This window comes from Henckelia pumila, chromosome 2, assembly GCF_033568475.1.
Source record: "Henckelia pumila isolate YLH828 chromosome 2, ASM3356847v2, whole genome shotgun sequence".
Lineage (NCBI taxonomy): Eukaryota > Viridiplantae > Streptophyta > Magnoliopsida > Lamiales > Gesneriaceae > Henckelia > Henckelia pumila.
The window spans coordinates 16034748-16046656 of NC_133121.1; the positions used below are offsets into that span (position 1 = coordinate 16034748).

Here is an 11909-nt window from a genome sequence, read left to right on the forward strand (position 1 = left end):
ACATCCCACAAATAACGGGATGCATTTAAACACCAATTTGAAATGCTTCCATCTAAATCAATAATTCATGGTTTAATCTATGTATCATATTGGAAAAGAAATACTCTCTATAATGCTGATGCATACCATAGAATATATATATATATATTTTTATTTAAAACCCAAAGATATTTCCCTATTCCAGATCCTATCGACTCTATTCTTCGGTACTCCGTACATTCAAGAAGTGTTTAGCAATACAATTTGGATCGAATCGAATGTTAATAGGCAAAGTCAGGAAACTCATCACCAAGTAAGCAAAGATCTTCCTACGCATAACGCACTCTTGAGTTTTATTTCACACCAAATCTTCAATTCAACTATTGTATGTTTTACACATGCAAAACACGCGACTATTACATTTTTAGTATTTTTAAAATTTTGTCTAAAAAATATGAGGCCTAAATCTACATATACGAAATGAAGGTTTAAAAACATCATTCGAAACAAAGACGAACTTTAATTTTCAGATACTACAGCTTATCACAGGAATCATGTAATCAAGATTCCAACTTTACACGGACGTCTCAGTATATGCTTGCACAATTTATTCTACCCAGATAAATTCCCAATTCACATGGTAACACGACTATACATAATACATGTATCTTCACCTTATCAAACAAAATATACTAGGTCAAAAACGACATGAGCAAGATCAGACTTCAGAGTGTCGTTTCTAGCATTTGGAGTGTGCTCAGAATCTGCATTGCAACATAATATATATGCATCAGAATAAATCACAAGATATCAAGTGTCGGTGGTTAGAAACTGTCGTTAGGATTAAGACATGGTATTCACGGATGCATTATCGAGGACATCATACGATTACAAAGTAGGACGAATGCCTCCACCAATAGAAAAAGAATTCAACACTTCGATAATAAAACTAAATATGGAGTTTCAAAATTTCGGAATAATATAAAATCTAACTGAGAAGCCAAGGACAGGAAATCATAGTTCAATTGTAGACAATGATGTGGATTGATACCAAGCAAAAGGAGCAGGAAAGAAGTCGCTTACCAGGTACAATTTGGTACAGACTACAAACAGTGAAGTCTCTGAATAACGTTGAAGTCCAGACAGCAGCAGAAAGATCAACTTTGGTTTGCTCGTGGCAATTTAAAAAAATATCAGATAACTCGTATTTTAGGAGTGAGTTTGTAAAGGATCAGCTGGAAAATTATATCATCAGTTTTTTTTTTTTTTTTGGACGCATATGTTTAGTGGATGTTCTACTGGTTCCATCAGATACCTAAAAAACAGTAGTCCTATTTATACATAATTCAGCAAGAGATCCGCTGAAGAATGTTTTAGCCTACAGCTCTGGCCTAGATGCACGTCTCCAAAAACATATCTGCAGTCATTCGAATTCGAAAATCAGCAACCAACACACAAAAGAAAAACTTTTGCACCTTTTCATTTTTGGAAGAAATATGGCTTTGGAGAGGAAGAAGACCAAACCTGTATTCACAATGCTCAGGCCATGCACACCGAGCTTTGCCATAATCCCAATAGCAATCCTCATTCCTCAAAGGTCCACGCTTAGCTGTGTGAGGAAAAATGTAGAGGAACAAAGTGAAATTCGACGAATCAGAAAATGAAGAGAGGATTAAAAAAATTAAACCTTTCGTGACAAACTGATTTCTTTTATCTGGATGACTATCATGCCACGTTTCGAGCCACAGCTCACGCATTAAAACTGCTGATCGGACAATATTTCTGTGATTTGCTGCACAAGAGATATTATCATATTGATACCAACATGCAGTAAATGATTAGGATGGAATATATCGATTTAATTGAGGTAACTACGGCCAAAAGACTATTAGACTGAGCATTACTTCAGAGATGGCTTACATTAGAACAAGAATGTGTGCAAAAAATTCTAAACATAATTAAAACTATGATAAATAGAACATAAGTTGAAGAAAACTACCAGTTCAAAATTGTAAATCAGAGAAGTGGATACCTTTATCAAGCTCCCAAACTGCAGTTCTCTTTCCATGATGACTTTCAGAGTCTTCGTAATAAGTGATGTATTTTACCCGGGGTAACCTTGTCATATTGGGGATGATATCCATGTCAGGCTGATGTTCTACATTTAATTGTACTTGAACGTCCGACCCTTCGTGTTCTGACTGCAATTTCACGATGAATTTATTAACTATAAGATAGTAACCATATCTATTAAATTAAAACTTTGGGATAATTGCCTTCATCACCCATGTGAAAAAATAACAAACCCCCCCCCCCCCCCTCCTCCTTATGTTAAACTAAAGGTTAATCACAACCTTATGTTTTAAAAATTACACACATTTGTCCTATTTGCAGAGGGTTTTACGCTTGGTTTTTAAAATCACAGGGCTTTAAAAGATCATTAATTTCATACAAGGGGTTATGTTCTCTTTTGGACTTTCAAGGGGTGCCAAATGCTCTTTACCCTTAAAACTTCATATGGATGTAACATCAGCAAGCAGGCTCAACCCCCCAACAAAAAAGAAGGGGAAAATACAGCCAATTGACCAAGAGGGTGTTTTGTTTAAAAAATAGCCCTCCACTATGTATCGGAAATACAAAGGAGTATTATTATTATTATTTTAAAAAAACACACACACATGCAATAGGCCTATTAGAAAACTGCCCCCAGTGAAAAACAAGATCAATTAGAAGTTTGGAAAAAGACATATATTCAAGACCTAACAGCTAATATTTGTATGCATAAATTAAAGAAGAAGGAACTAGTGAAACCATAAACAATAACTTCTTTTTTTCATTAAAATTTTCTCTTCTCGCAGAATTGGAAATAAAATAGGATGAAAAGTTATCATCCAATTCCCACCAGTTTTTCTATTTGCAGAGATCTCGACCTTGAAATCAAACAAAAATTCTAGTAAGGAATTTGAGATAGCAAGACATACACATGGATCTTAAAGTCTTTTCACAATCCAATAACCAATCTTAAATAGGTAACACAAAGTCTGAACATTAGATATTCTTTAAGTAAGACAAAATAAGATTTATGCAACCATAAACAGTGGTTCTAAACATGTACTATTTGAGAAGCTTTATTCGGCTTGCAGAAAGGTAAATCGTTTATCCAAATTAGGAAAATGAGATTAAATCCACAAATTACAGAGAAAGAAGACTCATTTCTTGCTTTACCAGAAAAAAAAATATATGAACTAGTTTCACACGAGATAAGAAGTTCTGCGATTGTATTTATCTGTGTTATAGATGGTCATCGAGCTGAAGTAGCTAACAAAAAAAAACCGCAAAATGGTCATCATTTTTGGTCATGATATGAGATCACTTCTGAGATCCAGTTTAAAAAGTGAATTTCTAGAATCCAATGGGGAGGGCTTATAGCAACCAAAAGGATACTAAAATCAACTGAAAGACAGACAAGTATCAGAAAATAAGAGAGAATAATAGACATAGAGAGAAATTTTTAATGAAAAAGTTTAACACCTGAGGTGCCCTTGTTATATTCACTTTTTGTCCCAGCCAGCTCTTGCACCATGAGAGGGAATGGTAGGGTACCTGTTAACCAGATTTGCTTAAGTCATTGAAACTGAAGCACACAAAATAATCAGCTAAAGCATATCTCGTGATGCTAAAGTACACAGCTCGCATATCTGCATTGTACGCATACCGTTTCATCCCCACTTGCAGCACCAGGATTTCCTTCAACCAAATTCCCTGACCTAAATACATGCTAAAATATTAAATTAATAAACGAGGTTTTTGTAACAACTCAGAGTCAATGTACCATTTGTTTCATTTATTGACATTCACAAAATGCTTATTTCATACATATTAGCACCAAGAATGTGCTTCAGATTCGGATGTTTACACACCTAGTATATAGAGATCCCTCTATCTCATATATAACATCAGTTATTATCCAATTATCAGGATAAGGCTTTCCACTTGGTGCAAAATAGTAACCTACCTGTTTTGGCAAATGATAAGATAACAACAAAATTCAAAATTCAGCCCCAAAACAAAGCACATGAAAATAATACATATGGCAAAAATCAATTGCAAAATATGACAGAAATCATCATGAAGAACTGTAAGTACCTCAGTTTTTGAATCTATTCCATAAATACAAAAAATGTTCTTCAGAGGAGGTCTATCCCAAGGAGTGAAAGGATTGAGAACTGGATCACCATGATATGACCTTATAAATAAATGGCATCAGCTAAAATACCCCAGGTTCACATTATTGAATCAGTTACAATTTTATAAAATAAGAATTATGAAAGGCAAATAAAATATAATATGTTACTCTTGCAATTGAGCAACAAAATCATTTCCTTGTTTGCTTAACATTAGGAAAAGGAGTGCCAAGGACCATGTGGCTTGATCCTAAACTTGAGAGAAACCAACTTCTTCAATAATCATAACCAGTTTAAATAGAGAACAACCGGCTCTAGTCCATAAATCAACTTCTTATAGAATCAAATGTGAAATTTCTCAAGGAAAATTACAGTAGATAACAGTAAGAGAATATCAGCAATATAAACAACAGTAATTTCACAACAATTTTTTGAGCCTACATTTCCAGGACAAAGATAGTTCTATTTATTTATGGGAAAACCAACAGTAATTAAAGAATTGTTCTAAAGTGGACGTGCAGAGGCAGCACATTTACAGTAACAGAGAACTCACTCTTCCAGTTGAAACAAGATTCTTTGACTGTCAGGGTCATAATCTGCTATAGTTTTGAAAAAGGTTCCATCAGAAATTTCACGTGCAGAAAAGGATAATTGAGTTGGAAATCCACATTCCATATCAGACATATTGGCTTGTGCAACACCTATAGATGAGGGATAAGCTTCATCCCCTGGCAAGTAAAGTTTTCTGTCAAAATAATTCATCACACAGTTTGGTGCATAACATAGTGAAAAGATCACGATGAAAGCGATGCATGTAGTACCTCGTACTGTAGGAATTTCAATATTAATTATGTTAGTTGGCCATCCAGAGTAGTTTGAATTAAACTCATGTTCATCACAACGGTATGCAAAGTGCCCCTTTTTGCTCCCAGAGGAAAAATGCTTCAAATATATGTTATCTGTTCTACAATTTTTGGAAAACGGCATCATCCATAGTGAAGAGCCAAACGAATTGAACATCAATCGAGCTGTCCCCTGATAGTTTGCCAAATTACATAGTAACTGAGTTAATGCAGGCACCAAAAGAAAAAAGAGAAGAAATCGCAGACTTCTTCATCTAAATATTGGCGATTTCCTACCTAACCTGTGGAAGTACAATAGTCTGAATCATGCAATTTTATCAATATTCCAGCATAAAATAGATGCCATCTTACAATATTCACTACCGTTAACATCTCACATGATAAGAAACATAAAGACATCGTAGGGATGTAACTTTGCAAGTGTGAACCTTAAAAACGAAAGGAGCGAGCTGCCTTAACTAAAAATTGTACGCAAATACACATCAGCTAAGTAATGCCCATTAGGCAAAAACTTTTCTGATGGCTTACGAACAGGTAGAAGCCAACATAAAATATATCAAATATCAAAACAACGCAATCAGCAAAAAACTTTCACCGGATGTTGAGGAACAATACACAATACCTCGGAAACAGGGAGGCCAAATGTGACTCCTGATAATGTCCCTTTTATAGTCTCAGTGGCGCCAAGAAGAGGGGCTCCTGAAGTCAAATGAAAGTAAAAATTCCAAAAGGAATTCTTAAAGTTCTTGGTAATGTTTATATATAAGGCAAATGAAGTTCGGATACATACCAACCGCAAAGTATGCATGAATATGTTTATCTAGCCACGCAATATACTTTTTAGGAGCAACCTCTAACTTCAACCACTCCAAGAAGTATCTGAAGACATTGTTGCCCAATGAGTGTGCAAAAACTAATGACGGCCCACCATGAAGCTTAAGAGCAGTTTCAAAAGTCAGCCTGCATAAATTAAAGCAAATGTTAGAAAAACAATGGAAACTAATCCAAATGGTAAACCAAAAAAAGACAAAAGATTCCCAAGCAGGAAAGTTACCCTAAACATTCAATTCCAATAACAAAATAGTGTAAATTTTCAGAGCAAATCACAGTATTATGAGAAGTTTGCAGTTACCCATGTGAGAATATTGAAAATTCAAGACTCTTCTACTCAGAGAAAAGAAGAGGATGATGCTGTAACAGCAGCAGTAGCTAAAAGTATCACACAACCGGACAAAAACTCAAGAGATGGTAAGGATGATCACTTTAGTTTATGAAAGTAAAGGTCCCTGTCTTCAAGCTTTGCTGGTGACAGTCTCCAGTCATAGGGAACCGCTATTATAGCATTAGCCTCAACACCAAATTCAATGCACCACTTAACCCATTCTTTCCACACTGAAGAAAGAGGACCTGCAGATGAATGTGCTTTGATCAACTGAATGGCACTCACTGATCATGTCAATTATCACACACAAACTGTTTAAGATGGCACCATTAATAAGAAGATTCATAATTGAGCTGCAGACACTAGCCTCATAATATTTTTAAAGAAAAAGAAAAGGAAAAAATCATGAATTTTTGTTATGCTGCTTCTTAACGATGACGTAGGATACACAAAGTTCTCGCACTACATTTTCCAAACACGAACCTGTGATGTATCCTGGATCAAGCTCGGTGATAGCAGAAAGACCGCTATCAGGGCGGGACTTACATTCAGGATGATCTGTTTGGTTGTAAGGATCTAACATCATACACTTAAGCCAGCAATTCACAGTAGACAGGAGCTGAAAAACGTATGTTTAATTATAAACAAGATAATTAACAAAGGACAAAATGCAAATCATGCAAGGAACCCTACAGACCCAACACCAATCCATTTGCTAAATACCTCATTGCATTACATCAATACGCATAAAGATAATATTATTAAGAGTTGAAATCATAACTTCGCTAGACAAAAAACACATGGAGTTTTCTTAGAAATACATTAATCTATATCACATTTCCCGTGCATACAACATAATCAACTCGGAACATTCAAATGGAAAGTACAAAAAGGCATACGATCAGCGAATGAAACGAGCTCAAATATTGCAGAAACAAAAACTTAAACTACCAAAAAAAACATTGATGTAGTAGTACTGTAGTAGGCATACTTTGGTGGTATCGAGCCAGACTAAATCCAGGGGATTAAAATCGAGAGGAGAGTAGGGACAGTCCAAGATAGACCACGCCCTCAGTTGAGTGGACGCGAAGCCCGGGATAATGATCCCGGAAAGTTTCGCGAAGTCTCCGGTGAACTCGTTGCCGCCATCGCTTCCAGCGCCGCCATTCGCCGCCGGTATCAAGAGGACGAGAAGCGAGGCAGCGAGAAATATGACGTGGCCTCCTCTCATTCGTTGAAGACGCTGCGGGGAAGACAGGTGCGGAGAACCTACCGTTCTGTTGAAACTTCAAATCATAAATTCCTCTCATCACTTAAATTACTAAATTGCCTCTGCTTCAAGTTTATTGTACAAAATGGTACAACACAGTTGGTGACGTGTCGTTAGGTGATTGGATTCCAGTTGGCGGCTCCAGAATTTGAGGAACATGAGAAATGAAACTTTGGATTATTTGCGTTGCACCCTTCCTTTTAAACTTTCTTTTAATTAAGCATGCAGTTGCAGTTTCCTGCAATACAAATATCACATTACTCTTATCTAGTACATGTATCCATCGTCACGGTACATAAATACGATTCGTTCTTAAACATTATTTTAGACAAAATAGTTCTTTTAAGATATTATCATGTTATAATTTGTAATTTGTATAATATTTGTAATGTTTTGCAATTTTCTCTCCCAACCATTTCCATTGCATTCTCTACAAAGCTAAAGCTTATCTCGTTTTTTTTTAAATGAAAATGACTTCATTAAAATGGTAAATAATAATACAAATACACTGGACATCCCCAGGAGAAAGGTCATGCAACATAAAGAAACAATACAATCATCCTATCGCCATTTCATAAGGAATACAACGGTATGCCAACACTTGAACTTTAGCCAGTATCTTCTCAACACATGGTTCTTCATCTTCAAATACCGCCCTATTGCGAGCAATCCACACCTGATACACACAAGCCGCTGGAGCCACAACTCGTAGCTTTGCAAGCTTGGAGTTGCCGCTATACGTGCCACGAAATGCCTTCAAGATAGTTAAAGCTTATCTTGATTAGCAAAATGCAAAAGATTGAGTTGGTTGAGCTCGATTTGGAAAGCAAGCTCAGGAGCGCAGGTAAAGTTGCTTTACATAGAGGTGAGGAGATCATCGGCTACATTTTGTGCTCTACATAAACATTTATGACATAATAGTTTTCATTGCGTAAGAATTTACTTACCAAATAATGAAGATTATGTGACAATAACATCATATATATCTACAAAATCTTAAAAGTAATAGAGGTGCCACCAACATTTGATTGAAGTCGTCTCTTCTTTTCGAAGACAAAAGAGAAAAAAACATCTCTACCTAAAGTTGTGACTCGTAAGAGGGGAAAAATCAGAGACAGTTAAAAAGCAAATCATATATATATATGATGATGATGTCGGAATTTTACCTCACGTTCGGTCTGGTAGAATGGATCCTCCAAATCTTCTATGAAACAGGTCGGGTCGGGTATCAATGAAATCTGCGCAAGCAACAGCTAGGTCAAGGGGCGCCGAAGGTATTTTCGGCGTGACTCCTCTGATGCCTAAGTCAGTGTCTTGAAGGCAGATGGTATGATTAATGCAAAAACTGAGAGATATGAGTGCGTGAATATAAAAGTGAGAGTGAATGTGTGATGAATAATGAGTAGTGAATAATGAATAATGAATAATCACAACCATAACAATACCTGTATTTATAGGGGAAAATAGTAAGTTACCTAGTCGAATTATAACATGTCCTGGACTAGGACCCTTCATCCATTGGTCCCTTTGTAAGCTTATCTCTATCTCGTAAATATTTAAAAAGATCCAGGCTTATCTCATATATACCAAAGTCCTACTTGAACTCGAAAAGAATACTTGCGGCCCATTAGAAACAGCCTAAATCGGCCCATAATGACCAGCCCTGGTCAAAGTCCAACATAGTCCAAACTGGGCTGGACTTTGACATGTTGGGCCATATCGGGTAGACCAATCATAAACGGGCTCGGGTTGAAATATTTTCTCGGGGTAACAATAGTATCTCCCTAACTGGTATAAAAGAAGAATGAATTTAGACCAATAATGTAAACCTGACCCCGAACTACATGTGCTTTCTTTGGACGAACGGTCTAGATGAAGGTCTGATTAGAACCGAGATCGAACAAAGAGCAATAGACGACAATCTGATGAAACTGAGTGTCAAACCTGCCTGGGCTTTGAATACCACTGACGTGGGCCACTGAAGTAGACTTTGAGTGACAGACCTGCCTGGACTTTGAATACCACTGACGTGGGCCACTGAGTCGGACTTTGAGTGCCCGACCTGTCTGGGCTTTGAATTCCACTGATGTGGGTCACTGAGGTGGACTTTGTGTGCCAGACCTGCCTGGGCTTTTGAGTTCCACTTATGTGGTCCTTGAGTGCCAGACCTGCCTGGCTTTTGAGTTCCACTTATGTGGTCCTTGAGTGTCAGACCTGCCAGGGCTTTTGAGTTTCACTGATGTGGTCCTTGAGTGCCAGACCTGCCTGAGATTTTGAGTTCCACTGATGTGGTCCTTGAGTGCCAGACCTGCCTGGGCTTTTGAGTTCCACTGATGTGGTCCTTGAGTGCCAGACCTGTCTGGGCTTTTGTATACCACTGATGTTGGTTTTTGATGCCACTGATATGGGCTTTTGATGCCACTGATGTGGGCTTTTGATGCCGGACCTGCCCGGAATTTTAAAAGTGTTAAACCATAAATTGGGCCTTATTGCTAGATTGCATGCCCGATGTGATAGACTTGGCCTTATTGCAAGATTGCATGTCCAATGACGTAAAATAACCCAAACAAAAATACATGGGAAGAGAAGTCCAACAAATTTGATCACAAAAAAACAAACATGTAATTTTGATTGTAGAAGATGCCTCAGAATATTATTAAAAATGATAATAAATAATATTTAATAATTTAATTCAAACATAAAGATGATTAAAATACTTATCTCGTTCGTGCGTTGTCGATGACATGACTTTGGATGTATAATAAGATAACATCTTCTATTCTTTGATCAAAAAACCGACTTTATGTAGGGATCAAAAATTGATCTTCACCGTTCATAATGTGTGCCAAGATGTTTTGAACTCATGATAAAAATTTCAAATAATTTCAACGGTTAGATTTTACATAATGACTTTTTCAAGAACACTGCTCAGAAACTATGCAAGCAGATTGTGTTGCAGCTCGGCGGTCTGAGCCACCTTTCTCCAAGTCCCAAAATTCTGATCATGATCTCACCGTTCAGATCCTAGAAAATATATTAATAAATATTTCTGCAAAATTTGAACTCGATCCGACGGTTCAATTAATTCTAATGATTTTCGCAAGGTTCTGATGCGTAAGCCATGCGAAAATATACAGAAACTGTGCGAGTGAGCAGCTGTTGTTAGGATGTCAAAATCCCATTTTACAAGACTCCATTCACGATCTTTACCGTTCAGATCCTATAAAACATATTAATATGTCTGCAAACTTTGAACCCGTCCGACGGTTTAATTAATTCTTATGATTTTTGCAAGTTTATGATTTGCAAGCCATGCGAAAAACACATAGAAGCTGTGCGAGCGAGCAGCGTCTGTTTGGCGGTCCCGATATGATTCTACAAAATACCAATCAAGATCTTCACCGTTCAGATTCTAGAAAACATATTAATGAATATGCATACAAAATTTGAACCCGATCCGACGGTTCAATTAATTTTAATGATTTTCGCAAGTTTGTGATGTGTAAGCCATGTGAGAATCCGAAATTTGTTTCTTCTCTTGTACTCATCATCTTAACCCTTTGTTTTCAAATTCCCACAGACGGCGCCAATTGATGATGTCGGAATTTTATCTCGAGTTCGGTCTAGTAGAATGGATCCTCCAAATCTTTTATGAAACAGGTCGGGTCGGGTATCAATGAAATCTGCGCAAGCAACAGCTAGGTCAAGGGGCGCCGAAGGTGTTTTCGGCGTGATCACTCCGATGCCTAAATCAGTGTCTTGAAGGCAAAGGATATGATTAATGTGAAAACTGAGAGATATGAGTGCGTGAATGTAAAAGTGAGAGTGAATGTGTGATGAATAATAAGTAGTGAATAATGAATAATGAATAATCACAACCATAACAATACCTGTATTTATAGAGGAAAAATAGTAAGTTATCTAGTCGAATTATAACATGTCCTGGACTAGGACTCTTCATCCATTGATCCCTTTGTAAGCTTATCTCTATCTCGTGAATATTTAAAAAGATCCAGACTTATCTCATATATATCAGAGTCCTACTTGAACTCGAAAAGAATACTTGCGGTCTATTAAAAATAGCCTAGATCGGCCCATAATGACCAGCCCTAGTCAAAGTCCAACATAGTCCAAACTGGACTGGACCTTGACATGTTGAGCCATATCAGGTAGACCAATTATAAACGGGTTCGGGTTGAAATATTTTTTCGGGCTAACAATATATATAAAAAGACACCAAGACAAAACGGCATTCATTTTTAAAACTTTCATCGCCGGCAAATTATTTCTTTGCTGCAATCCAACGGGCAAACCGAAGCTTCCCAAACAACAATGGGCGCAAGAAAAGACAAGCCAACACTCGAAAACCAACTTTATATTCATCCATCCCCAAGAATATTCAACTCCCAACAACAACAAAGATCGATATTTGATCAGATCTTCATTACCAC

At 37.0% G+C, this 11909-nt stretch overlaps 1 protein-coding gene across 3 annotated transcripts; it reads right to left on the minus strand.

Moving 5' to 3' along the window:
* Positions 1 to 450: 450 nt before the first annotated feature.
* On the minus strand, positions 451 to 7484 carry LOC140879727 (phospholipid--sterol O-acyltransferase). Of its 3 annotated transcripts, none has more exons than XM_073283585.1 (16): positions 7180 to 7484; positions 6672 to 6807; positions 6289 to 6433; positions 5817 to 5986; positions 5649 to 5725; positions 4717 to 5198; positions 4126 to 4225; positions 3900 to 3994; positions 3695 to 3746; positions 3511 to 3582; positions 2012 to 2180; positions 1667 to 1771; positions 1504 to 1588; positions 1295 to 1396; positions 1063 to 1140; positions 451 to 743 (listed from the first exon to the last, which is right to left on the minus strand). In XM_073283585.1, exons 1-14 carry the CDS (start codon positions 7417 to 7419, stop codon positions 1315 to 1317), a joined length of 2010 nt encoding a protein of 669 aa, XP_073139686.1. In that variant the 5' UTR covers positions 7420 to 7484; the 3' UTR covers positions 451 to 743; positions 1063 to 1140; positions 1295 to 1314. The 3 variants fall into 3 exon arrangements, with proteins under 3 accessions (XP_073139686.1, XP_073139685.1, XP_073139687.1); XM_073283586.1 differs by having other exon boundaries at positions 455 to 743; positions 1063 to 1396; positions 4717 to 4891; positions 4985 to 5198; XM_073283584.1 differs by having other exon boundaries at positions 453 to 743; positions 1063 to 1396.
* Positions 7485 to 11909: the final 4425 nt, after the last annotated feature.

Bases quoted from the DNA above. Each gene is read 5' to 3' on its own strand.
- LOC140879727 (XM_073283585.1), bottom strand. From the start codon at position 7,419: ATGAGAGGAGGCCACGTCATATTTCTCGCTGCCTCGCTTCTCGTCCTC. The intron at 5,726-5,816 runs GTATGTATCCGA...ATTTGACTTCAG, and splicing joins TCATGCATACTTTGCGGTTG to GAGCCCCTCTTCTTGGCGCC. The intron at 2,181-3,510 runs GTGTTAAACTTT...GTGAAATTGCAG, and splicing joins ATATAACAAGGGCACCTCAG to TCAGAACACGAAGGGTCGGA.